Source organism: Aulonocara sp. 'chitande type north' Nkhata Bay, linkage group LG18, assembly GCF_057382095.1.
Source record: "Aulonocara sp. 'chitande type north' Nkhata Bay isolate Kocher_YH1m ecotype deep benthic linkage group LG18, A_spYH_male_GT1.1, whole genome shotgun sequence".
Taxonomy (NCBI): Eukaryota; Metazoa; Chordata; class Actinopteri; order Cichliformes; family Cichlidae; genus Aulonocara; species Aulonocara sp. 'chitande type north' Nkhata Bay.
In genome coordinates this window covers 11,348,053-11,376,004 of record NC_141361.1, presented here as the reverse complement: position 1 = coordinate 11,376,004, position 27,952 = coordinate 11,348,053, and the positions used below count along the sequence as shown (strand labels likewise).

Sequence of the window (27,952 nt, the reverse complement as noted above, 5' to 3'; positions counted from 1 at the left end):
TAATAAGACTAAAACTGAAACTAAACTAAAAAAAAACTACAAAATACAAATAAGCCTTTTCAAACATTACCAGCTACAATGAACTGCAAATATTCAGAGGAAGATGCACAACCAAGTCTGGAGCCAGATGCATTCATGACACAGCAGTCACATTAACAGTAAAAATTTTATTGTCTATGCAACAAAAGTGATCCCTTATAGTTAACATCAGAATATGACGGTAATCAGTCTGTATTTAAATTCACTTTGACAGCCGGTGCAGTTACATTAATACAAGTGCATTTATTTAAGACTGCAGACTGAAGTTGATCTGGACGTGGCCTTCATGTCGAGCCACATCTTTGAAAGTCTTACAGCATCTGATTTTTCTATTATAAAATAAATTACAGGGGGAAAGAAACGCTGAACAGACCTAACAGAAGACGAGAAAAAGAAATATGAGGAATGTGTGTCGTCATCAAAAGGCGTTCCAAGTAAAAAGTCCTCTCTGTATTGCTCGAGATGTGTCGTAAGGGCAACTTCTATCATTTAAACGATTTAACAGGTTTCTGGAGAGAGAGGAGTATTGCTACAATCACTATGACTGATAATTACACAATGCTGCTGCTGTAAAAATCAGCAGCACCTCCACATATAAAAATAAGCCTATAAAAAGCTGTGCAATACATCTGAACATTCAAAAATCACACAGCTACTATAAAACATGATCAAACTCTAAAATTTAAGGTTGTGCATGTACCATTTAACAGACCCCTGCAGGACGACACTTAAATGCATCGTGAGCTTCAAACTGCAGCTGTTCTATCGCTGAGGTTTACACAACATCTGGAATGTCAGCAGGCCGGAGGTGGGTCCACTTCTTTTGTGTAATTGTGTAACAATTACACAAAAGAAGTGCTGATGCGCTAAACCTGACTTTTAAAGACGCCTTGGCAGAGAGCAAAGCTACACCTAAGAACAAAGAGAGGGCGGGACACTGCATCCACCCCCCCTCCTGGGTGGTGCTATTTAAAGTTTGTCCAGTTGACTTCGGAGATTATGAAGATTTTGGGGTGTGTGTTTGTGGAATATGCGACGAGGGAGGAGGCAGCTGCAAATTTAAAGTCTTCCATCCCTGGCGTCTCCTATGGCGCCCCAGACATCAAAGACGAACTCGTCGGGAAAGGCGAAGTCTCCGAGGGTCTCGTCTAACGCCATGGCGAATTCATCCGGGTTTTTCTTGTCGCGTCCGACCTCGACCATCGTAGCAGCTGGAGAGAGAGGAGGAGATAAATGAGCGTCGAGACTGAGAATCCTCTACGAGAGCTCTTAAGAAGATGAATTCAGGCATTACGCAAACTGGAAATATTTTATTTCCTTTTTTAAATGAAATCCATCTATTGCATTTAAGGCCTTTACACACCGAACGTGTGCAAATATTTATGCTGATGCTCTGTAATTATTATTCGGCTTCCCTAGATGTGTTCCCAACTCTGCCATCAAGAGTTCAAACTGCCTGACTGACATCTTGAAATTTGTATGAAAGCAGCAGTTATAAAACTGCAACAGAGAACTGGTTGAACCCCAAATCTCCATTTATGAATTTTCTTGTTTAGAAACATCAACACCAGCTCATCATTCAGGGGAAATATATTTCTTAGCATGTTCTTAAAAATCTGGTACCGGGAAGTGTTGTAAATAAGAGTCCAGGAGTTTATAAATAAGAGAGTGAGAAGATTTTCCAGCACGTTCTGAATCTGGGACAGCATCTTACTGTGTGATTTGGTGGCTCAGCATTCCCTATGCATTCTACTATCTGCTAATAAAATGTCGCCTCGGTTTAAATCCCACATTCCTGCTTCTTCAGCCTCAGCCGGCGAACAAGCACAATAAATTTCTTTGTTTTGTTGTTTGTTTGTTTTTTGTCTCTGGGGTTTGTGTGTCATGCAGTAACTGTCAGAGTGGACACACAGTGAAACCTGAGTACTTCAGCCACAGCTGGATATTAACTTTTAACTATTTGTTTGTTTAAATATTAATACTTTAGAACAAGTCTAATTTTCTTGCTGATGTTTTTAAGTGAAATAGATGTTTTTTTTGGTATGTCTTCTTTAAATTGTCCTTTGCACTACACTCTTGGAAATACAAAACCTTCATCAGATGATCAGATTGAGGCCTGTAATCCCAAAGGAACTACAGGTATGATGGAATTCCACAGCTTCCTGCTATAATCTTGCAGAATATGAGGACCTTAGACTGATGAACTGATAAAGACCCAGGGCGAACAGTGGGTGCAGTATGATACCCGGCTTAACATTTATTTTGGGGCTTTATTTTTTTATGACCCTTCATTCTTGACAGGCCAGCAGAGTAGTAGTAGTAGGGGGAAAAATAAAACTTTAAATTAGACAATCCTTACCAAGTTCAGTGTCTCTGATGCCCATGTAGCTCTCCAGAAGGTCATCGACTTTCTTCACGGCCTTCTCCTCAAATTCTGTCGGCTAGCACAAACACACGACTCAAAGCGTTAATCCCCGAGCTCCGTATTACGTTCACTACTCTACCCAGCCCTTGTACAAGGACACCTGACAACAGTGCCTTTGTTTCATGCAGATTTGGACATTAATTCAAAATAAACACTTATTTCCTCGAGAGAAACGCACCTCATCCTCTACGGTAGCCGGACCTTTGGAGCGGAGTCTCAGAGTCCCCCTCCCTGTGCCGATCTTATTTTCACCGGCAGGTTTGGCGCCCTTTGACCGGGGTTCAAGCATATCTGTGAATAGAGAAGACAATATTAAGTAAAAGACACGGTGTGCGTGTGTGTTGTTCTGAACTTGTAAACCTGGTAAAACAGGTTTGATTTTGTAAACTGTTGATTTCCCTGAAAGGAATGCAGAGCCCACGCTGCAGTGTTTAAACGTGACTGCATTGTGAAGTTATCAGCGACATGAGCCTGGTGTCAAAACGTGACTGTGACATGACACTGAAACAACCTAAACTCAAACACATATGACAACTTGTCCAAGAGAGAAAGTGTACTTGTATACTCCTCAAAGTTGGCCCGCAGTCTCTTTACCATGTGTATCAGTTGTTTAATGTGCTGAAGCTTCTGAGTCGATGCTGCTTCTTACTTACCGAAAGCCTTCATGGGCTCGACCAGTTTCAGGGTGAACGGCTTGTCTTTGGGCAGGTCTTTAAGCATGCGTGCGACCTCGTAGTGCCGCGTCCCGACGATATTTTGCCCATTAATGCACTCTATATGGTCGCCAGCACAGATCACCTTCACATTGTCCGCAACGCTGCCGTCTTTGATACGCTGCCACATACAGAGAGCACAGAAAAAAGGAAACAAAAGTGATGTAATTACAGGATGGCATAAAAGCTACACGGAAAGCTGATGTTTGAGGGTTTCGTTTTTTGTTTGAAAGCAACACTAGTGCATGTGGATCAGACCGGTATTATCCGCTGTTTGTGAGCCTGTGGATGTTTAAATTATACATACTTCTGTGGAAATCCGAAGAGCAACAAAGGTCACTTTCTTCCATTTTTAATTAAAAGAGTAAGATCCAGAATAATCCTTGAATGTCAGTATAACCAGGGTCTGAGGTTTTTTTTAGAGGAGGTCATGCTGTGGGTTCAGGTGGTGGTGAATCAGAATCATAAAACTACTCTTAGAGCCTCTTCCCTCCATACGTTTCACACAGAGCTATAAAACAAGCATCAGGGGTAGACAAGTGATCCTCACAAGAGATCACAACTCGTTAAGGATGTGAAATAAGAAACCGAGAGAAGCTTAAATCATTCAATTTCCATACAGATTAATAATGAAAAAGTCCAGCAAGTTAAGTCCGACTTAATTAAAGATCACTCAACTTACAACGGCATCACCTCACTGGCCCACAGGCTGTAGTGTTAAACACAGTCAGGTCATCAGGATGCAATGCTGTTGCAGCATCACATGATGGCACATGTGAGCAGGCCGAGACTTTATGATATTATTATACAAGAGACCGAAATATGATCTCTCTGATTCAAATGTATGTGTTGCTATTTATGCGCTTAGCTTCACATTAACAGAACATTTAGTCAACTTTTATATATTTAGCATATTTATGTTACGTTTTCTTCATCTCGTTAATTGTTTGTGTGTGTGCGTATATTTTTTTTTTTTTTTTTTGCAGAAAAACTGAGAAAAACAACTTTTTGGGAAAAAATATAAATACTGGATTACAGTTAGTGTTCATTATCAATGAAGACTTAAACCTCAGAGGGTTAATAAGCCTTATTTTCCATTTTATTAAAACGTGTCATGCCTAATAAATCTTTTCCCTAGTGCCCTTAATGATGAATTTTGACACCTCAGTAAAAATAAATAAAGATGTCATTTCTGATGCACACCCAGAACCAAATAAAAACCAATCTATCCCAGAGTATTCTTGTTCTAATGAACCGATGTTATTCTGTATGTACTCCTGGTCTCACAGTACAGCACCGACTGACTCCGACCAGAATAGAAGCAGGAGTGGGAGGCCAAACTGACCAAGACGACATGCACATCCACAAGTCTATAGGTTGAGAAATAAATCAGCTGGCAGCTTCATTAAATGGTACCTGCAAAACATCAGTGTCACCGCCAGTGGTGGAAGAGATGCCTCCAGCATGCTGGCTGGTTTTTAAGGAATGGTTCATGTGGGCAAAGGACACAGGAAGGTGAAAACCAAGTAAATAAAGACTATGATGGAGGAGTGCTTAAATGGTCTGTCAGTTCAGTCTGAAAAATATGATAATTTGGAGGGGTTAGTACTAAAAGGGAATTTTTTTTTAACAAGGAAGGTTATCACTGTGAACTTTGCAAACCATAAACTGTGGATGCCGCTCGACTGGAGCTGTTCTTTGTGTCATTGCCCTGTTGTAGGAGGAAACTGGCTCCAATGGAGCTCCAATGGCTTTAATGCAGAGGCCAGGTGATTGTGTCCAAATTATTTTAGTCAAGTCTGCACAGGTTTTCAGAATCAATAAGAAAAGTGAACACAGGATAGAAGCAGAGAAAAAAAACGATGGTTTGCAGACGACCTCGATGTGAAAAACCTCCACTGATTTGAGTTTGACATCATTTGTCAGTAAAACATGCCAGCACTGGTGAAAGGGATTGCTAGCTCGGAGGCATATGTTTCCAAGAGCTCAAACAACTTGGATCCACTTCTATGAATTGGATTCCCATCCCGGTTCTCAACTCTGCTCACAGCTTGTTAGAATGATATGAGCTAAATCACCATTAAACAAAAGTCAATGTCTTGACTACATTCCTCGTCTTATTTGAAACTCATTTGATGAGTGAAAGTATGTTTTGTTTTGTTTTTTTAAATATTAGCAACATGAAATTTTCTGGGTGATCCTGAACTTTTGAGCAATAATTTATATTTTAAGATTATTTCTTCACATGTATTTGAATCAAAGAGTGAAAAAAGACATGACATGTAGTGGGAAGAGAGTAGACGACAATACGAAGCATGCATGTGGACAGTGAGACTCAAAGCAGGAACCTGCGCCAGTCAGCACTTACATCCATGTGACATGAACACGCAGCTCTCAGGTTATTTAACTTTACTGTTTACTTTATATATTATGAGCGTGTGTTATTTAAGTGGGTAAAGCTGAGAGCGTGTATGTCATCATCACTGTTCAGTATAATACTTGCTGTTTGGGTTGCACATGTTCGTGTGCTGTTTTTTTTTTTTTCTTTTTGTGGAAATCAACTGTTCCAAGATGATTTACAGGTTCATTACAAAAATAATCAACATGTTTATTAAAGGGTTTATGCACACGTTCTTTGAACATTTATCTTGCTCACAGTATAATGAGCAAGATAAATGTTCATAGAGCCGCCAACGTATTGGTACACGTGGTATCACACAGTGAAAATACACCAGTGAAGGTTACAAAAACAAAACAAAAGAACAAATCCATACAATCAGTGGTTAGTGTGTACTGGTCTATCGTGTGTGCAGGTAGTCTGCCCTGCTGTAATGCTGGCAGGTTGGAATCAGTTTCTGAGGAAGCAGATACGTCTATCCTGGTTTCTGGTTGTCAACCAGGTCGTCGTCAGTCTGCCGTTATTATTCCAAATAACACTGGTCCAAGCATGCTACTGGGAAGAAATTTATATTTGAGAATCCTAGTCAGGCTGCTGACCAAACTGTGGTGCCTTTTTACAAGGTTGGGTGTGTTTGACAGAGTGGTCATTTGGGATTAGCTGGATAAAGGCATTGTCACTTCTTTTTGCGTTTTGAGACACAGGACGACGCTATAATCAGTCAGGTGTGACCCAATCCCACAAGTTGGCGACCCTACATGCATTAGTACGACTAGTTTTATTAGTAGAGAAAAGCTCCTTCCAAATTTGGATTTTCCAAATAAATCCATCAGAGAAAGATCATACATGCCAGGCTCCTTTCTCTTATTTTGAAAATTCAGTAGCTGCTAACCAGCTAGCCCTGGCACTTCCCCTCCTGTGACTACTCTTGTAGCGGTCCTTGAGCTTAATTAGCTGCTCCAACTCCACCATCTTGGACTGCTGCTGGGAACAGTAGTCCTCCACCTGCTTTGGAGGTCGACTGTGAGCTGGAGTCTCACTCAAACCGGACCCTGCAGCAGGTGGAGATCTGGTTCTTGTGCACAGAGCAAACAGCTGCAGTCCGAAATGGTGAAGCCGGACGAGAGACTCACTGAAGAAGCACCTCAATATATTAATCATTTATTATTGTCACAAAGTACCCGGCAAACATAATATTTGCAGAGGATAAACTTAATTATTTTTCACTGCTTAATATTTTACTGAGAAAGCTTGTGCAGTGTGAAATGAGCTGCACAAACACACTGTATATGTAGGGGAAACAGATGACGTTCTTCTAGCCTTGTATTAACTAATCACATTACATAACTCCACATCAATGCAAATTAAAGGTAGATTGTGATGCATTCACTGTGAGGAGCTCTGCTCCTTCTTCTTACCTTAATGAAAGCGTAGCCGGCTCCGTTGTCTGTGATTGTGAGGCCCAGAGCATCTTCCGATTTATAGACTTCTACCTCTTTTTTTAACCCTCTAACGTGGGCGAAGATAAAATCCTCGAGGCCGATCTGCCCCCCCAACAGCTTATCCATGTCTATCTTGTGTGTGTTGAGAGTGCAGAAGAGGATCTGTAGACAGAAAAGAAGCAGGAACATCATTAATATGTCACATGTGAGATGAGGTCCATCCAAGTCTGCATCTCGTATAATTAAAAATTATTTGAAAAAATTATTTCTGTTTTTAATCACAGCATGAAAATTGAGCTGAACTCCAAAATCAAAGTTGCTGGAGTGTAGATGACTGAGCTGTGTCACTGTGCTAAATGCAGAAGTCATCAGGGAGCTCTGTGTTCATAGCAGCTGCTAAGTTATGCGGTTATGCCCTCTGCCACCCCACGGTGAAATCGGTGATAGTCCGAGCTGCATTTTAAATCGTGTTTGAAGCAAATGGGGGAAATGACCTTTACTCCTGTGTAGCTTCACACCTCACCAGGACAGAAAGAAGGGCAACACGATCACCAGAAACATGATAGACCAGAAGGAGCCTGATTTAACTCCTCTTCAGACAGAAGCTGGACAGTGAGACCCAGGAGGAAGAGTCCAGTGCTTGTGAATCATTTATCCTGCTCTGACTCACCTACACAGACATTTAAGCTGGAGCTAAGTTCTGCTTTTATCCAGATTTATTACCAGCGCTCATATTAAAGTGGTGCATCATTCTTCGACTGCGGGATCAGCTTTGCAAGAGAAAATGATCCAGGATTCAGAGGCTGACTTGCAGATCGGGAATGTTTCGTACAGATTTATCTGCAGGATAACCTTTGTGCACCAATCAGTCACTGGCAGTGAGGCTGACCTTGTTTGGGCCTCTTTGTCCTCCTGTGTACCGACAAGTGCTATTCACACACGCATTGGCTGACGCGGCCTCTTTTGGTTGCCTTGGGTTACCAGACTATAAAAGAATTTGATTATAATGGAGGGAGGCCAGTGGAGGAGAAGGCAGAGAGAAAAAGTAGAAGTACAGGAGAAGGGGAGGCGATGGGTGTACTGTAGCTTACAGTTTTTCTCAAATGCTAAAACACATGTCACAAACGTTACCACCAGGTCCCCCAATGTCCAAACACAACACCCTTCTCTAAAGCTACATAAACACAACCACACCTTCCCACTGCAAAACTCAAACTCCCACACCAAGAGAGCAGCTCGAAGCTGTCAAAACTGTAAACACTATACACAGCATTACACACTACAGCAAAACAATTGAAAACACAATGCTCAATTTGTGAGAAGGTTCTTTGTTTCATAACTGCCAATGCATATTTTAGAAACTATACAGTAACGGATCGTCGTAAATCTCTGCAGAGGATTAGGCATTTAGATTTGTGAGTTTCATATGAGTAGTATAAATCTATAGAAAATCCTGCATGTACGTACACTACTGTAACACAACTCAATGCAAAAACAGAATCTATTGCACACAACAGTAATCTTGAAAACATGAACAGGGTGTGAAGTTTTTTTATTTACGTTATTCACACCACACACACACCACAATCACTGTGCGGCATCATGTCGCTGAGCTGTTGCTCGCATCTCGTCCGTAATGATGGTGCGAGGTTGTCTTGCTCTCCCTCCTGGACCTTCTCCTCTCCCATGTTGGCCTTCTCCTCTTCCTCCTCTCATTTGAACTCCTCTTCCTCATTGGCCTGCTCCTCTTCTTCCAGGGCCAGCTCTTCTCCCTCCTCTGCATCAAATTCCTCTTCCCCTGACTCTGCCTTCATCCATTGTGCTTGTTTGGAATCTTCAGCATACTGTGCACTCTGAACTTGCTTTTACATGTGGGTACAGCATTAGCAACAAGTGTCTTCAATTTTGAGTCATTGTGTGTAGTGAATGACGCCAGGTGTGTTCCCTGTGTTCAAAGATTGGTGACTGTGGCAAGCATTTTGCATCACATGGGCTTTCATTTGAGAATATGAGCAGAGTTGTTTTGCAACATGTGTTTTAGCAAGGAAAAATGTGTTTAGATTTATGAGTACAGAGGGTTGTGTTTTGTGACTTGTGTCTTCATGTGACATGTGTTTATGGTACTGGAATATGGTGGCTACATTTAGTAAATGTGTTTAGACTACTGGTCATTTGGGTTACAGGATTGGCTTTTGTGTTTTAACATTTGAGAAAAACTGTAATTGACAGCTTTTTTTTTTTTTTAAACCCCCCCACCCAGCCCAGGCCAGGGTGTTACCCCCGCATGGGTGGGAGGACTGGCAGCAAACGCCTACGCCCGATTACCGAGGCTGCCGCCTGCATTAAGCTGCTTCTGTTAGAGGCAGGCAGCTCTCAGCACTCCACTCCTCCTGCTGGGCCGCCTGCTGACGCTGCGAGTGTCGCTACTTTGCGATGAGCAGCATCACGCGCTCTCGCACAGCCTCTACTCTGACGCCCTGACTCACAAGAACAGATACTACACCTCCCACGGCCTTTGCCACGCTCACCAAAGCCCCGATAACCACATGGAAAAAGGGCAAGTCAAAAGAGAGGCGCTGCAATCTGCTCAGCATCATCCAAGACAAAGCTAGTCATGTGTCCTTAACAAGAGGATTAAAAACTCACCGAATCAGATTTAAGTTACAATTTAGAGACAAAACTGTGTCGCGGATCAATTCTTTGTGGTAATATAATGCAGGTAGTTTGTGTAAGACAACATTTCAGTTGATATACGATAACATACGATATACTCGTTTTCTCTACTGACTTTTGCTTTTAAATAAATTATCTGCACTCAAAAGTCTAAATTGTTGACATTCCGATAAAGATAAAGAGTAACAAATATATACATATACCTACCACAGGCATTTTCAACCAACGTCTGCATAAAATCACACAGAAGCTGAAAAGTCAAACTACTCATACATATTTAAAACCCTGAACCATTGACATCTGTATCTAGTTTGTATCTTTTCTTTTTTCTTTTTTTTTTTTAAAACAATCATTAAGCTATAATTTTTGTTTAAAAAAAAACAAAACAAAAGCTACTCTTGTAGAGTCCAGGAATAAAAGCATGGAAATATGCATAATAAAACCACTTTAATATAGATGGAAATAGACGTGTGACTAACCGGCTATTAACAGAGAAAGAGAGCAGCTGAAATGAGAAAATAACAATTTCCACCTTTTGTTCTCCACATCTAGACTGTATGAATCAGATCTATTATCCTCGCTTTTAAAAATATATATATAGAAGGTAAGTCTAGAAAAATAGAGCCCCTAATTGCACCTGCCTCTGAAGTATACCCCGGCATTGAAGCAGTATTGACTCAAAGCTTAGGAAACCTGTTTCTTTGGCAACTGAACCGCTGCCAATTTACAGCCTCTTCAGCTAGCCTCTAGTCTTTTAACGGCAGAGCCGAGGGTCAGAAAGATTACAGAGGAAGCATCAAGCTCAAAGTGGGATCTCACTCATACGTAACGCCTTCATAAGCTGCTGTGTTTTTTTTTTTACACTTTCCATCTTCTGCTGTTACTTTTTTGCATTTTTAGGGCTTAACTGGGAATGCTGAGCTAAGCTCTGTGTATTGTGGTGTGGCTGTTTTCCAGCAGGAAACCACATCCATCAGCATTTAGGCCTGTGTAATCATTTACCTAACTGCGGATGTGAGACTCTTCAGGATGAAGGCTGAGGGAGGGGTGATTTTGGAAAGGTGGTGCAGAAAAAGCATAGTTTATTATGAAAAGCCTGTTTTTAATTAACTGAAACATGATCTTTCTGATCCCGGCTGACAAACAATACAGCCCTGATCGTGTGGTCCAGAGTGGAGAGGGCAGATGGGTCATTCTGAGTCAAATCAGCACCAGATTTTTGCTCAACTGCCTCAGATTAGCATAAAAATATTATGCTACAAAGTCTGAACATATCTATTGAGTGTGGGAAATCTTAGCTTCATATATTCAATTGTTTTCAACATATATTTGGATTAATGGTCTTTGGATCCCCCATCACAACACTCTACTGGGGGATACTTTAGGCTGGACACCATCACACATTTTGGATATCTTACAAGCAAACACCAAATCTTTCCAGAAAAGTCAAATTGAAGATGTTTTTTTTAAATACCACAATGAACTTGAATGAAAATACTTCGACTACTTCTACCATCTTTAAACTAGTTCTTTCTACAGGTCTTCAATTTCCAAGTAAATTCAAGTTCTCAGGATTCGATGTTGAACTTCAGCTACTCTTTCTTTTCAGATTGCTGAAGTCCATTTAAGTTTTGGATGACATACCTTAAGTAGTTTTATAGATAAAGTGATTTGAAAAAATAAAATAAAATAAATAACTTCTGAGAAAAGGCTGGAAAAACCACCAAAGTCTCCAGAGAATTATTATTATTATTATTATTAGCAAACTAATAATTATGGAAAGCTAACATTTGGTATCATCACTTCTCTTTTTTCTGTTGTCCCAATTCACAACATCAGTTGTTTATTTTACCTGCATATGTCACATTAATTGAACTTATTTTCACCCTTGCTGTCCACGTCCCAACAGTCGGGCCAACCTCACAATATTAGACCTGCTTTTTACAGTAATCTGATCCCTGATGTTTTGCCTCACAGATATTACTTTAAATACACTGGCCTCATAATTTAAATATAACCATCCGCCACTTTGACACCACACACATGACAGAAAATAAAGAAAAGCAGGATAGGTCCCTCTTTAAAAGCATGTGCTGACTAGAATACTTAAACTGGCATTAGTTCATGGGGATGGACGGGTAACGTAGGTTTATTTTAATGTAAACAAATAGATGTAAATGTTCTTTTAAGGAACATTTCATTTACAAAACAGATGAGCAGCCTTGGCTATCTTAAACACTGCCTTTATTTGATAGAGAAGGACAGGAAAGTGGGGGAGGAAGACGTGCAGCAAAGGGTTTGGACTCAAACTCAGCTGGTGCCTAGCTTGAAATGGCTTTTAAAGAAATTCTTCCATTCATATTCACATCTGTGTAGCAATGCTAACATCACCTGACTGGGAGTATTAGTACATTCTACTGAAAACCGTCAGGTTACTGTGACCCAACTGCAGCTTCCACATTTATAAAACCATCTTAGTGTGCCACTTTGGAGCGTCCAGCTTTCAGTCAACACGTCTGACAGCCCTGCTCTGGACGGAAAACAGATTCGATTTTTATACAGTGTGAAAGTGCACTGAAAATAAATCATGTTTACCTCCCAGGTTAAAGATTAACTTTGAGGAAGACGGTTCATTGATGTTGAAACACATTCTTAGCTTGATGTGAAACCTGGACAGTAAGTTTCCATTTAAGTGTCTCTAATTTCCTGAGAATAAGCTGTATTAGTTGAAATTAAGCCAAGTTTAGCTGGTTTATTGGTGAAGAATAATTGATGAGAAACAGTCCACAGATACCTGGATGTGTTTTTTTTTTTGTTTTTTTTAATCCACTGCTTCAGAGAGCTCACGGCCTACTGTGAAAGGCTGTTAAACAACCTGAGGTTAAACTCTCCTCTGGTGCACCACCACACCCATCATAGATGATAACGAAAACTAGTTTTCTTTTCACCCGTGGCTGTTTTTGTCTCCACGCGGTTCCTCCAGAGATGCCGATGGAAAAATGAAGTTGCCGTGACAACAACTCCACCACAGCTGGTAAACAACCACTTAAGTCGCTTAAAAACAAGCTGTGGTCCAGTGAAGAGTGAGCACACACCTGGGGTCTGTTTCTGCAGCGTCGCACTCCTCGTTAGCTCGTTTCTTGCGGGCATGCGATGAGCACACAGACAAGAGTTCCTGCTAATTTGCTTATCACATGTGTAATGAACCACTATTACCAGTAAGCTCATGTTCCCTGGAATCGTGTTGCAGGATCATTTAAATGCATGTTATTAGAAAGCAAAGCTGGGGGTGTTTAACTTGGCCAGGTCGCTCTTATAATACTGATCCCACTGGGACGTCCCGATAACAGTTTCAGCTCAAGAGGATTGATCGTTATGAAGGTTAAAAAATAAACTTTGGGGAAATAACCCACCAGCTGTGAATAAGTTACCCAAATAAAAAAAAAAACAAAGCCTTAAATTAATCCCTGCTGAAAAGACTTAGCTAAATAATGATCATTATAAGCTTCATAAAAACAAGTGGCAGATCTGATGGCCAGGATCCAAGTGGCCAACTACTGTATAAATATTGTACTTTCACAATGTACTTACAAGGATCAGATGTGAGGCGAAGAGTGTATTTGTGTGGCGTCTAATGCCAAGATTGGTCCCAATAAATCCAACCTAAATCTTGGCATTGCTCATAAACTGCACTGTGTTGGCACATTTCTTCTTGTGCAACTCACCTGTTTTGATTTCTATAAACTAAAGCTAATCAAACAATATAAATGATTATTACTATTGCAGTCGGACGACCGCTGGCCACTTTCTGACGTTAAAAACCTCTGGTTGCCTAGGTAACCCACTAGTGCATTTACTATAAGTCAATCAACAGCATACTGCGTCCTCATTGGCAGCTCAAAGTCGTTGAATCTCATTCGCTTTCTGTGCGCTCTCTTGCTTTATCAGCATACATCTTCATAGTAACTTGGTGCAGAGATAAGAGGGCAACACATGCAAAACTGCTGCTTGCTTACCAGACAGTTCTTTGGAAAACAGCGCGAGCATTCCTGAGAAATGCCTCAGACCTCCGGACAGTAAAAAGGTCTGAATCGATAAGTAATAGAGATTCTTAAAAAAACAACAACAACAAAAACAACATATTTTGTGCACTTTTCCTGTCTTCTGCAACAAGTTTAAATGTTATTATTCTATAAGCCTCAATATTAACTATTTGAACAAGCTGACCTTATAATAAACTTGTAACTAAGCCCACATTTGGATTCTTTACCCACAGACCTTTAAAAATAAGCCCCAAACTGTCTGGCACTCACATAAACACAAATTTACTGTAATTAATCCGATCCTCCTGTGTCTTAGTGACAGAGCTCCGATACTGGTAAATTGTATTTGTGGACTTTCCTTTCTGGGGTTAGACTTTATTAGTACAGCAGCTCTATCCAGTCTTTAGTGACATAAACACTTTAAGCACACGTCACTTTTTGATTCTGCTTTGTTGATGTTTTACTCACCCTTTCATTCAAGTAGTAGTTTGTCAGTAAAGCTCATCTTATCTCATCTTATGCGAGCTCTGTTGTTTTTCAGCCCATATTTTTGTTTATTCTCCTCACATGATTTACAGTTTGATCATCTCAGAATAATCTGTCATTCAGCTGGGAAAAAAAAAAAGAAAAAAAAAAATCACTGACTTATTGAACTGATAACCACATTCGTGTGAGTACTCAGCCTGACTGATAATGCCAGGGTAAATGAACACAGATAAAGAAAAGATAACCTGGCTATGTTGAGCTTGCTTCATAGTAAAGGGCCTGCGATCACCCTATTTATAACATTGAGTGGCAGAAATAAGTTAAAGATTTTAGATAAGAGTTAAAAAAAAAAAGCACTGATAGGGAAACATGTTCACTTCAAAAAGCACTCATTCCTCATTTCCTGTATGCAGGTTTGGTTGGTTTGCATACTGTTGAGGTAACAGGTCTGCATTATTTCTCACAATTCGATTAAAAAAAAAAACAAAGAAGAAGGAGGACTTTTATGCATGAATAAAAGACCTACTAAGCATTCTAATCCATGTCATTTTAATATGGGACAAACAGTCTACAACTGGGCAACCTGAACTGCTGTTTATCCTGACTTGGCTTGTTTTTTACGACCTCCAGGAAGTGAGTGCTGGAGCCTAGTAACACAAACAACAGACTCAAGCCCAATCAAATAAGATTGTTTCACCTAATTCCCCTACTACACCACCACTACCCTCCACCAGCAGCACCAGATTAAGAAACGTCTGGCTGTGAACTACCTGGAGGAAAACAAAAACAACAAGGCATACGTCCATTTCGCACGACCGTAGCCCAGATATTCAAACTACAGGCAAATGGCTGAGTGCTTTCTGCTCATCAGGTGGACAAGAAGCAACGTCACAGGGCCACACCTGAGGCTGTAACTCACTGCGGGTGTAAGTCCAATAAACAGACTTTGACCTGAGCTGAACGAGCACGTCAAGATTGTAATATCATATTGGTGTATCATTTGTGGCTCATAACACGCATGCACACTTATCTTAGTCATCATAAAGCGTTTGCTTTAGTATGCGTTTAGCCATTTTTTTATTTCGATTCCAGTTTGTTTGTTTTTAATCTTCCTCTGCTCTTTGCTTTCTAGATCAAGTTACTGATTCTCGGCTTTAGTGTGAGATAAAAAAGTAACAAAGTTATTCCTCAGACATGAATGTGAATGTGACTTGGACAATATGACTTCGTTCAGCAAAAGCCATAGATGAAAGTTCAGTGAATGCCTGTCACCTGACCCACTCAGAATCAGCTGTACAACGACCAAACTGCACAAGTTTCATGTCTGCGATGCAGAGGAACAGAAACAAGCAGTGGTACCCTTAATGTGTCATCCTGTTTCTGATAATTTACCAGAGAAAACACCAATTAGGGTACTAGAGGTATGTGACGAAATTGCCACGAAAATTGACGAAATTGCCGAAATTGCCACTTATTTTTATTTACCACTGAGAGAACATATAGATCATTACGTTTAGATCTTTGATCTGGTACTCTAGTTCCAATTAAATCGAACTAATCAATTTTCCCTCTTGGTGCGGTTTGTTCGTGTAGGTGTAAACACAGTTAACGCACTCAGGTTTGGACCAAAACAACCACACGAGACCCTTTGGAGTGAGTGGTCTCGGTGTGGTTCCAAACGAACTTCAGAGTGGTTCATGTTTGGTGTGAACGTGATCCGATTCGAACTAAAATACCAGGTTTACGGTACAAGTTTGGGCTAAAAATGTCCTGTATTGTTTGTACTCTGAATGCAGGAAGATGCTAAAGATATTAAAAAGTCTGCACAAGCCGTGAAAGGAACGTAAATTCTCAGCGTTGTCTAATAGTCCAGAACACGTCACCTTCTCCCTGAATTTACTTTTGTTGCTCCCGTCCCAGAATCATCTGGCCAATGAGCGGCCTGAACATCCTCACGTGGTTTGTAGTGATGCATTTTGGTTTGCTCATAGTCAACTTAGATTTTTCTCTGCGTGAAAACAAACCAAACCAGGAGAAAAATGCACAAGTTTACAAACTCATCAAAACAATTTTGGACCAGAGTAAACATAGGTGTGAAAACGGCTTAAGAGTAGGGTGGGGCAGGTTTGAGATGTGTGTTTAAACTGTTTTCTTATCTTGGTTTATAGTCTGTACTGTGGTAAAAAATATAATAAAAAAAGACTCTTGAAGAAAAATTTGAGATTCTGTTTACTCAAGTTGTACAAAGTTGTGGTTTAGTTTAGTTTCAAGCAGTTTTACAAAAGCAAAAACTGATTTTTTTTTTTGCTTTTGATCACAATGTCATGAAAACAGGATATAAAACTGATTTTGTTGCAGGTTTTTAACAGAGTTTAAATCCGTTTTACAATCCTGAAAATTTCACATAGCCATCTCCTGTATGTAACGATTCATGTGGGCTAAAAAAATGACTGCAAATATTCAAAGTGTGATGGCAAAATTTTGCATGGCTTTGTAACATATAGTCAAGTTATTGTACAAGAGGGGGGAGGAATCAGCTGATTTTGAGTGGGTCAGGTGGGAAACGCTGAATGATTTTCCATAAAATGACCCAGCTTCCAATTAAAAGCACAACAACAGAGGCTCAGAGTGAACTGAGACATGCCTTAATGCAACCGTTTCTTGGAAAGAAATGTGTAACCTATTATAGGCACAACAAGGAAGACAACACCACTGTTCATACTGTTCATGACATAATTTGTATCTGGTTGAGCCAAGATCTCATGTAACCTCACAGAGCGACTGGTTTACAAACAACCACAGTCTGTGCAGCTCCAAATAAATCAGCTTACATTATTTAGTCCTCCATAACTTCATTTACAAGGATGGTTGACTTTAAAGTATAAAAATATAGATTCGATTTAACAGTTTAGCCAAAACGTAACTGAATAAACATAAAAGAAAGAGTATAAAATGAATCGAACTAGCTGCACAGCTGTGACAACTCAAAAAACATTCTGATGTCCAAAACTTTAAGCAACACAATTACCCTAAAAATTACCTGAAAACACGACTTGACTCGCTCATATTTTAACCTTTAAAAAACAAACATGTAACTATTTAGTGGCTTATAAAAACATAAGACTACGCCTTTCAAAAAAGCAAAAAATGTTATGTTGATATGAAATCCAAAGATCCAAAGGTCTTTATGACAGCTAAACCAGATGGCACATCCAATAACGGCTGATAGTCGGTTTTGAGTGCCAACTGCATTTGACAGTTTAGCAATACCTAAAATCTCACAGCCTCTTGATGTACTCTTCAGGAAATGCTCACATCTCTTAAAGCGGCATGAAACAGCTCTTTCTGGCAGAGAAATACACCTCGCTGCCACTACCTTCAAGTACTTCCAGATAAAACTGGACTGAAAACTGCAAAATCATTTTATTTTTCCCTCACAGAAAATGTTCATTCACTCAAAGCTCAAGCACAAAACTCTCCCGGTTAAATCATCAGTCCCAGTGAAAAACGGCTCTATTACAATATTTTGGATTCTCTGGTCAAAAGTCACAGGTATAGGTTTGAGAGAGCTTTATTTTAGTGGAGAAAACCAGCCAAGCATTGCATACAGATCATTGTCAAAACTGAAAAATCTGTCATTTTAATGGCTAAAGGACCTGTGGGGCTTATTGTAAACTGTAACTCATGCAAAGCTACTCTAGCACCGTCCAGAAAATAAAATATCAAGCTAACACAATAGGTCAACGTTAATTAAAGCTGAAGACTAAAACATAAAACCTGTTGGTTATATCATCCATTTGGGTGGGGTGACAACAAGCTCCGTTACATTTCAGAAAACAATTACATAAACCGGTCTTAGACTTCTCTAAGTGTCATCCCCTTTTGTAGATCTCCATCAGAGAACACTGACTAGCTGATATTGAACAGTAAAATGTCCTGTCTGCTGTGTGCTTTAGAAATGCATAAAATAAAATACTAAACATGGTATATAAATAAAATGTATTAAGGTTACGATTACGCCGTATTCAGAGTGTACACTCCCAGATAAAAGATGTCACTGTTAATTTAATAGAGAGCTAAACAAAGGTGAAATAATACATGATTTTTTTTTTGTTAAATCTTGGAAACGTTGGAGAAAAAAAAATCAGTTAGACTTTAGCAGTAATGGCCTTTTTTTAAAATCTTTGTTTGTTGAGGGGGAGATTTGTGGGTAATTTACAGACAAAACACTTTGATGTCACAAGGAAAAACATTAATGATAATTTGGGCAAATTAGTTGAATCAGGGCTTTTCTAAATTCCCCATAGATGTGAATGTGAGTATGGATGGTTGTCCTTCACTCTGTGTTAGCCAGCGTGTACCGCGCCTATCACCCTATGGTAGCTGGGATAGGCTCCAGCCCCCCGCAACACTGATAAGGATAAGCGGAAGAGGACGAATGGATGGATAATTCGGGCAAATGCAACAAAATAAGATATTATACATCAACCATACTGAATAATATTGTCTGACATTCTTACTTTGCTCCTGTAAAGCAAAACTTTTTTGGCTTTAAATTAGCATTACTGCTGTCTTTTGCTGATCCTGTTACCAGCCACGTTCAGACTGCAGTGCAACAAGGTTTGGTGGTGTTTACGGAAGGAGGAGGCCATGGGCAGAGCTGCTTCCCTGGGTCCTCTGGGACAATTTATCTGCTTAGATTTGAGGCTGTGCCCACTGAGCCGGACACGAGGGACTTCCTGTGGTAAAAGCCGTGGAGTCCATGAAACATTATCACATCTAACTCCCTCGCTCTGTCTCCATTTAAATGTCACAGGTCTGATTGATAAGACATTTTGTAAATAAAAAGCCAGAAAAGAAATGTACTGGCTTTCTTTATATTCTTTTACAGTAAAAGAGAAATGGTTAATGAGTACCTAAAAACACTCATGGCTGCTATCAATGTGAGATAACTGCTTAACGGCATAACTTAGTATGTTGACATTGAGTAATTTTTTTTCCTGTGCTACCTGCTAGGCAAGCATTGAGGCATTAGCAGGAAATAACTCTTTATCTCTCAGTGTGACAGCAATCTAAATAAACTAGCGTCAATGTGAATCTCCGGTGATCCCTGTAGTGCAGGTTTTCTCTCGTCACCCTTTACGTGGTCATAAAACAAGTCACAGAGGAGCAGGTTTGAGGCTGGTACTTAAGCGCAGTGAGAGTTCAGTCTCTGAACGTGCTGTGAGGCAGTTGTTGTAATGAGACAAGTTCAAACAGAGGCAGGAGATTCCTCACCGAGGGTCATTCATGAACGTGACGGGACAAATGCCATTTAGACACAAAAACTGAGGGATTAAGATTAATTAAAGATAGTTTTATTCCATCAAGTCAGAGTTTCAGAGGAGCGGCACGCCATTATCAGGAGTATATCTACACATGACGTGATTCACTGTATACCAATGCTACTGAAACAAATTCCTTTCCAGTTACTGCGCGCCTGTTGAATGAGGTGGTTGTAATTGTTGTGTAACGTAATCTGTCTCGATACAGCTTCATGTCGCCATGCATCATCCTCTGAAGGAGGAAGGAGCGCGTTTCTGTCAGCGTGAATTTTAAACTGGAGCTTAAAATGAGTTGGTTTGCACTCACTAGTTTATCACTTTTAAACTTTTTTCCACCATGTTTGACTTTAATTCCTATTCTTCAGTACAAAGATGTGCATATACTCCCATATCATAAGTTCCGCCTACAATGTTGACATGCAGTGTTTGTTATGTCTGTGCTGAGCTAGAAGAAATGCAATTTCAGTCTACTTTGCACTCCTTGTTGCATGCCAATTTTGAAGCCATTTTAAAGGTACCAGTTATTAAAATACAACCCTGAAGAAAAGTTTGTTTTTTTTAATGGAAAGGCAAACAACAGACTTATGGTCTCATACTTGTTCTTTCTTGATCAGCACTTTATTGCTTATCCAATAATTGTTACATTTGAACAAAGCTCATATAGGCTTCACACTTTCTCCTCATGCTGGAAGAAAACTTTTTAGGGCAGCAAACAACAGGATATTTGACTTATTTTAATTTAAGACAATGTGTTTTATCTTATTTCAATTTAACACTTTTTAATTTAACGTAAAACTTTTTTTTTTAGTTAGTTTAGTTTCAAATTCTTCAGTTCCTGAAGGAGCTGCATAGTTTTTACAAATTGCATGGTTCAGAATAGCTAGAACTGTACTGTTGTCCCCAGATGGTTGTATTCAGTTAAGCTGGACTAGACTGTAATACAAACAGTTCAGTTTGTCAGCAATAAAACTGACTGAAGTGAGAGAAAGACTGAGGACTTTGTTATTAGATAAAATGAATACTGATAAAGTTTACCTTTATGGGCAGAATCTGCAGGCAAAAAAAGGTGATAAATCGCAATAATAGCTTATCGTGAGTTAAGTGTTGTGATAATATCGTATAGTCGTACCTCTAAAAACCACCCAAATGCTAAGTGAATATTTAAATTAGCCTTTCATTACACTGGAACCAAAAATAATGAACAGGATTTTTTTTTTTTTTCCTTCTAAGACGTGGACGCCCAGCTTGAGATGATCTGTGGGTCAGATCTGGTTTAAGGTCTGCCACACTGATGCTGCAAGAGATGTATGTAGCCACTGTTACGTCACCGACTGGCTTGTGAAGCTTGAGCTGAAGGTTTTCAGTATTTCAATATTTCACCTCATATAAAAAAGCTTCACGCTGCGTAATAAAACCCATCACCTGACACCTACACTATCAAAACGGTCACTACTCCATTTGTAGGAAGCTGTGTTTCAACTTCCTTTATATAGAGGCAGGAGAGGAAGAAAATGAGCAAAATCGTAGGACTTCAGGGTCCGCTCTGAAAATATGTTCCTGAAATTTTTATTCCAGCTTCTGGATGTATTCCCCCTTGCCCTGCAGGCTTTTAGGAGTAAATATCTGTGTATTTCCAATGCCAGAAGGCCTAATATCAAAAACTAGTGATTGAAAAAAAAAAATCACTGGGAAATTCTTTTTAATAAGAACAATGGGAAAAGGAGCCAAGAACGGTTCTCCATAGACTTCTGTAGAACCGTGAGTCTTTGAGTCGCACCCTGCTGGGTACTAATGCACTTCCACACAGGATTCCCTTTTCAGACTCAGACGCTACACCCATCGAGTTGGGTGTTAACATATTCAAATAGCATCAGGCTGAAAGCCAGAACCCAAGACGTCCTGGCAGGTGATTTCGGTTTAACGACATGATGGATGTTATGCACTTTACCCGTCAGGTAAACAAAAGACACAAATGCCACTAACGCTTTCCTTTTAAAACCAGAGCTTAAACTGTACAACTTCAGAGGAGGACGTAGAACACACTTTTGTCTTGAGAGCTTTCGTGTTTTACCGCAATAAAACAGCATCTAAAAATAGATGCATGTTCATTTGTAAGGCATCCAGTGACTGCATGTAGCACCCATGGTTTTACAGGGTTTAAGGTGTACAGAGTAGTACACTAGAGTGAGCAGGGTGTGTCTTTACAAACATGAGGCAATCATAGACTTTTAATGGCCACAACGCAATTACACTCTCAGAAAAGCCACTTATAAAAAGTGTTTAGCCCAACCTGAAAGAAGCAGTGAGATCTTTAAGAGTGGAAGGGGAAAGTCCTTATTCTGAAGAGGAAGTCACTGTAATTGTAAAACAACAAAAAACTAGTAATCTACTGGATTATATACACTGGTGATGTGAATAGTTGAGAAAATAAGTCAGTCTTGACATAGAAATAGGAGTTTGGAAATAAGTTTCTATGGTTTTGATATTGTGTCATTCCTCATATGGTTTATTTTGATTTTATATGTCTTGTTGACATGTCTGGGACTGTATTTGTGTCCATCTATTTTGGTTTTCTTCTTTGTTTTTTAAATGTTATATGTTCTGATAATCATGTCAAGTGTGTTTTGTTTGTCACACATTTACGACATCGTGAGCTGGAAGAAAGATCATTTCCGTAACTCAAAGTACTATTTATTCCTAAATACTTCCTGCCAACAAAGTCCTGCATTTACACTACTGTTGTGTATATGTAAACCATTTTCAGGGGCTCATAGCATAAACCTTGAAAAAGTTCAGCTACACTTTTTAAAAAATTTGAAAAGTACTTTTTCCCCTAATTTCTTAACTTTCTGAAATATTGGATCAGTGATTTCCTTTGAACCTTCCCAAGTATTTAAGTTAAATTACCTGTCAGGTTTAAAGGGCAAAACATTCGTGTTTTCCTAAACATCTACCAAGTGTGCTAGCATACTTCACGTACTCCCTGTAAAATCCAGCTTCAACACCTAAACGCAGCGCTAAATCACTGACACCCCCCACCCTTCCTGTGACAACAGGTGAGATCTTACCTCAGGTGGAGTTATATTAAACACCTCTGCTATCTTCGCGTACAACTCCTTGACATTGCCAAATCCCTCGATCCTGCCGGTGGGACTTCCGTGCGCCAGCTGCGTGTGGAAGACCAGTTTGGGCCGCAGGTTGGCAGGTGGCGCCGGGAGCCCCGCTCCATTCACCGCGGATTTACTCAAGCTCCCCGCACCTGTGTGCCCGCCGCTGACAACTTCGTTTTCCACCAAATGCTCCTTTGTTGACTTGTTTTTCTTCTTCCATGGTCCCAACGGCATTTTTTTTTTCTTATTTCGGGTTATCTTTTTCGATGTGGGATGAAAAAATCCGAGCCTCTGCTATAACATTGAAGTAGCTAACCTGTTGAGTTCGTGTTCTCCTTTATTTGCTTCCTCCTTCCCTAAAAGCCTTTCTTCATTCCTTCCACCACTCTTCCTCTCCTCAGCTGGCCACTTCTTTAACTTTGTTCTTCGATAGCGACTCGGCCCTCGCTTGCAAATAAACCGTGTAAATATTCAACAGGTAGGGGGGTGAGTTGGATAAGCCCTGATACAACCTGCCGCCGCTGCTCGGTCCTCGGCTAACAATAGCTGCTCTGTATGCCTATCAGCATGCCCTGGGACGCAGGCGCAGTGGGACGAACCAGGGCTCAAGAGGGAGGGAAGGATCCCTGGTGCACCTGTACGGCAGCACAGGGAGGAGCGTCACTTTTTTCAATTATTCAGCCTTTACCAAGACTTTACTCAAACCAAAACAGTAAGTCTAATACTAAAACTTTCCAAACGTGCCCAAATATGACTGAAACCCCGCTCTAAATGTGCGTTTTTGTCACATTTTCTCAGAGAAATATGTTTAAAGGTAGCATTACTTTGTCACAGAGGAACTGTAAAAAAGGAGGGAACCATTACTTTAATCATGAGGGCAATCACGTGATTTTTCTTGTTTAGAAAATGCCAATATTTATACACAAAAAACAAGCAACGTGCCAAATTTAGCAAGTAATCATGTTATTATTACAGCTCCTACCTGACGGCACAATGAAGCTGACCTCTAGTGGAGGTCTCCTGGAGGTTTATCCAGTGTCTTTATGTTGGATGAATTCGAAATGAAAAATAGCGTGTTTTAGTATTATTTTCTGACATTGTCTTCAAATGTTGTATTTTCCTAACTTTTCTACTGACGACAGTACAGGATAGAATAAAAACAGGCTTTATGTCCAGTGTTGTTGATGTCATGATATTACAGTGCACTCACATAAAGGCTGTTCTGTCAGTAAAAGCCTAATAAGACTTTCGTTGAAGATGCAGAGGTAATTTCATGACACAAATCAGTGATGCAGATTTAAAAGACACTAACTGAAATACAGCAAAAGTTCAAACTGTTAACCTGATGATGCAGGGACACTGTTGTGACTTAAAAAGTGTCTGCTTGTTTTTATTTGCTCTCTAAATAGCGAAAAAGGTAATGTTTGCTCATTTTAAGTATTTCTCTGAATGTAATCATCTGCAACGAGTTGGAGTATTAGCAGCGTTTTCAGTTTTGCTTTGTTTCTTTGGACTTTTTTTAAGCCCCTGACACTGAACATCCACTTCTAGAGTTTCAAAGTGACACGGACTGTACCACACTATTATTTTCTGTGGAAAGCTCACTGCTACCAAGGTCAATGCTCTCCAGATGGTGGTTACACTAAGAGCTGAAGGTTTTACATTCTGCTTTGTGAAGCAAAACAGTGTGTTTACATTTGCATGTAATGTGGAGAAAAATGTCCTTCAGTGGTCACACAACACAGGACAATACACTAAAGAGAAGAAACTAAAACTCTACACAACGTTTTACAGAGAAATCCAGGTTTATGTTTCTTGCATATTGTTTCTGTGATAAGTATTTGTTGCTTCTTTATCTTATGTGAGTATTTATTATTAATTACTTGTATTTTTCTTTTTTTATTTAATTTCTGAGCACTTACTTTTATATTACAATAGAATATACAGTTTTAACTGACGGTTTCATTTATTAAAGGAAAAAAAGATATCCAAATCTACCTGACCCTGTGTGAAAAAGCAATTGTCCCTGAACCTAGAACTGGAAACAAGAGTTTGCAATAACTGATAATGAGTCTTTCACATCTCTGGAGGAATTTTGGCCAACTCTCCTTTGCAGAATTGTTTTAATTCAGCCCCATTATAGCGTTTTCAAGCCTGATCAAGGCCTACATTTTGGCTTCAGGGCACAAACGGATGCTGACATCTATCATTTTGGAAAAGGTCACCAAACCAAGGAGGTCACAAAAGAACCCAGAACAACATCTGAAGACCTGAAGGCCTCACTTGCCTACAGGTCAGAGTTCATGATACAACAATAAGAATGAGACTGGGCAAAAATGGCATCCATGGAAGAGTTTCAAAGCAGAAATCACTGCTGACCAAAGATAACACAAAAGGCTCGTCTCATATTTACTAGAGATGGACCAATCCGATATTACGTATCGGTCCGATACTGACGTAAATTACTGGATCGGATATCGGAGAGAAATAAAAAATGTAATCGATCCATTAAATATCAAAAAAGCACCTCACAAAACTTGCGACATGGCGTAACTCGGCTCATAACCGTAGCACGTCGGAGCAGTGTGCTCACGTGATAGAGCGGCTGTGTGTATTTGTAGCCTCGCTACCAAACCGGCATTTCATCTCCGAGGAAGTGATACCAGAGAGAAGTAAAGCAAGTGTGTAAGTTCATCTCTGAATGTTTGTAAAGCATTCCAGCGTTAAGCTTAACAACAGATATATTGAGCGAGTGCCTCTCCCCCCTCCCTCTCCTGCTGCTACTTCAATCATGAAACTGCTTAATGATCAGCTGATCGGCTTTTCTGTGGCGAGTCTTGTTTGTTTATCGCCCACTTTGCACTAGAAAGAGGAAACCAGCGGCTGAACAACAGCAGCACGTTTAAGCTTGATAATCTGTTGTTAGAATGTATTTAATATTACTTTCTACTCGAGGATCTTTTTCTACGTAGCTGACAGCTGGTAACTGTGCAGGGGCGGATCTAACAAAGTTTAGCCAGGGGGGCCGATAGGGCATTAACAGGGAAAAGGGGGCACAAAGACATACTTTTCTTTCTTATTCTCATTTAAAATGTCAAGCTTTTAATAAATAATTATCTGACTCTTACACCCAAAGTTTTAATCTGATGTAAAATGTATAGAAGTCCATTACTGTTAGTGTTGTTTATTTAAACTTGAGTATGAACTTATACAAAATGCAGCAAGATATTAAAAAAACAGTTTTATTGATTAAAAAACACTATATCGGATTCATATCGGTATCGGCAGATATCCAAATTTATGATATCGGTATCGGTATCGGACATAAAAAAGCGGTATCGTGCCATCTCTAATATTTACCAAAAAAAAAAAAATCTTGATGATCCTTAAGACTTTTGGGAAAACACTCTGTGGACTGACAAGACAAAAGCTGAACTTTTTAGAAGCGTTGGGTCTCATTACATCTGGTATAATGCTAATGCAGTGTTTCATACAAAGAACATCGCACCAACAGTCAGACATGGTGGTGGTAGCGTGATGGTCGGGGGCTGCTCTGCTGCCTCAGGACCTGAATGACTTCTTGTAAATGATGGAACCACAAATGCTGCCCTCTACTGGAAAATCCTCAAAGAGAATGTCCAACCATCAGTTTGTGCCCTAAAGCTCAAGCAGACTTGCACTAGGACAATGATCTGAAACTCGAAGGCTGTTCATGCTTGAAAACCCCCCCAGCGTGGCTGAATTACAACAAATTCTGCAAAGAAGAAATTTCTCCAGAGTGACGTGAAGGTTTTGCCAGTTACTACAAACACAAGACTGCAGTTCTTGTTGCCAAGGGTGGCACAACCGGTTATCAGGTGTAGGGGGGGGACTACTTCTTCACACAGGGCCACGTGGGTTAGGATAACTTTGTTTAATCTTGAAAAATGAAATCATCAATTAAATATGTTTCATTTGGTCTGGTTATCTTTGTATAATATTAACATTTGTAAGTGTGAAAAATATGCAAAAAAAAAAGAAAAGAAAAGAAAAAAGAAATCACTTTTTCACACCACTGTATTGTGTTTTCCTTCCTTTGCTGCAGCACCACATTTCCTTTTCCTCTTCCACTGGCAGCCTGTTGCCCCTATAAATGTTTGTCTGAGCAGCTCCTTCAGGGTGTAACTCTGTTGCACTGAAGCTCTAAAATATGTTTTAGGTGTACAGACTTATACAGCCAATAACTGTTCAAGTTGTAAAAACTGTACCTATGTTTCCTAAAATATGTCCAAGTGATAACAAAGATGGAGACGTGCTCTTTCTATTGTCCATAAAAACCCGAAATCTTCAAAGGATTTCATAAATTATTTTGAAAACGTAAACTGAGCAAAAAAAAACTGAGAAAATTGTGAATATTTATGTTACAATACGCACATTTATGACTGAACCATGCAGAGGCCTGTCCACATTTTAACTATTTGAGGAACAATCCTGCATTTGGTGACTTACACAATTAAATAATCTTCACATAGTTTCGGGATTTAAGTTATTCATAGCATCTATTTTGACCAGACACACCAAATAGCACTGATAATTGTTCATGTGGACATTTGCACTTAGCCACTTGCCTAAACCTGATACATTTGCAAGTGCAAACAACAAGAAAAGACAAATACTCTTTTTGTTGTGCGCAAATAACAAAACATTTTAAGAATTTCACATATTGTTTTGACAATTTCAACTGTCATCCAAGGACTGAGCCAAAGAAGCTGAGAAAAACTGCAGCAAGTGTGACACGGCCATCAGCGTGTTGCTTATAAGTCATCAATAACATGTTACTTGAAGGCTGAGCGTGAAGCACGCATCTGTTTAAACTGCTCCTCGGGTGTACAGACGCTGGGGGAACTATTTAATGAATAAATAATTATGAGGATGAAGTTGCTGTTTGAATGCTCCTCTTTAAAACAGGCTTTGAAGAATCTATTTAAATGCTGATAATGAAAAAGTAAAGACCTTTGTAAATCAGTCGTACTTGTTAGTTATCGAATCTGCGCAATCTTAAAGGGACTAAATATTGATTTATGGATTTTAATCCATAGCTTAAATATTTAATGATGAGTCTTTCACTGCACTTTGGATAAAAATGCAACATTAAACAACATAAAATGGGAAACTGTGGTTGGTAAAAGCTCCAGGAGACATCATTTCAGGTTTACACCGTGACCTTTAACTCAGAGGCCATACTTTTACTCACATAATGCTCACAGATACTAGATTGAAAAATCCAAATGCCAATTTCTAGTCAGAGTTACGGCGATTT

General features: G+C 39.7%; 1 protein-coding gene across 1 annotated transcript; it reads right to left on the bottom strand.

The window, feature by feature from the left end:
• Window positions 1-147: 147 nt before the first annotated feature.
• gipc2 (GIPC PDZ domain containing family, member 2) lies at window positions 148-23,224 on the bottom strand. Its single transcript, XM_086271307.1, has 6 exons — window positions 22,612-23,224; window positions 6,994-7,179; window positions 3,118-3,298; window positions 2,643-2,755; window positions 2,399-2,480; window positions 148-1,250 (listed from the first exon to the last, which is right to left on the bottom strand). Exons 1-6 carry the CDS (start codon window positions 22,885-22,887, stop codon window positions 1,099-1,101), a joined length of 990 nt encoding a protein of 329 aa, XP_086127433.1. The 5' UTR covers window positions 22,888-23,224; the 3' UTR covers window positions 148-1,098.
• Between the last annotated feature and the right edge of the window lie 4,728 nt (window positions 23,225-27,952).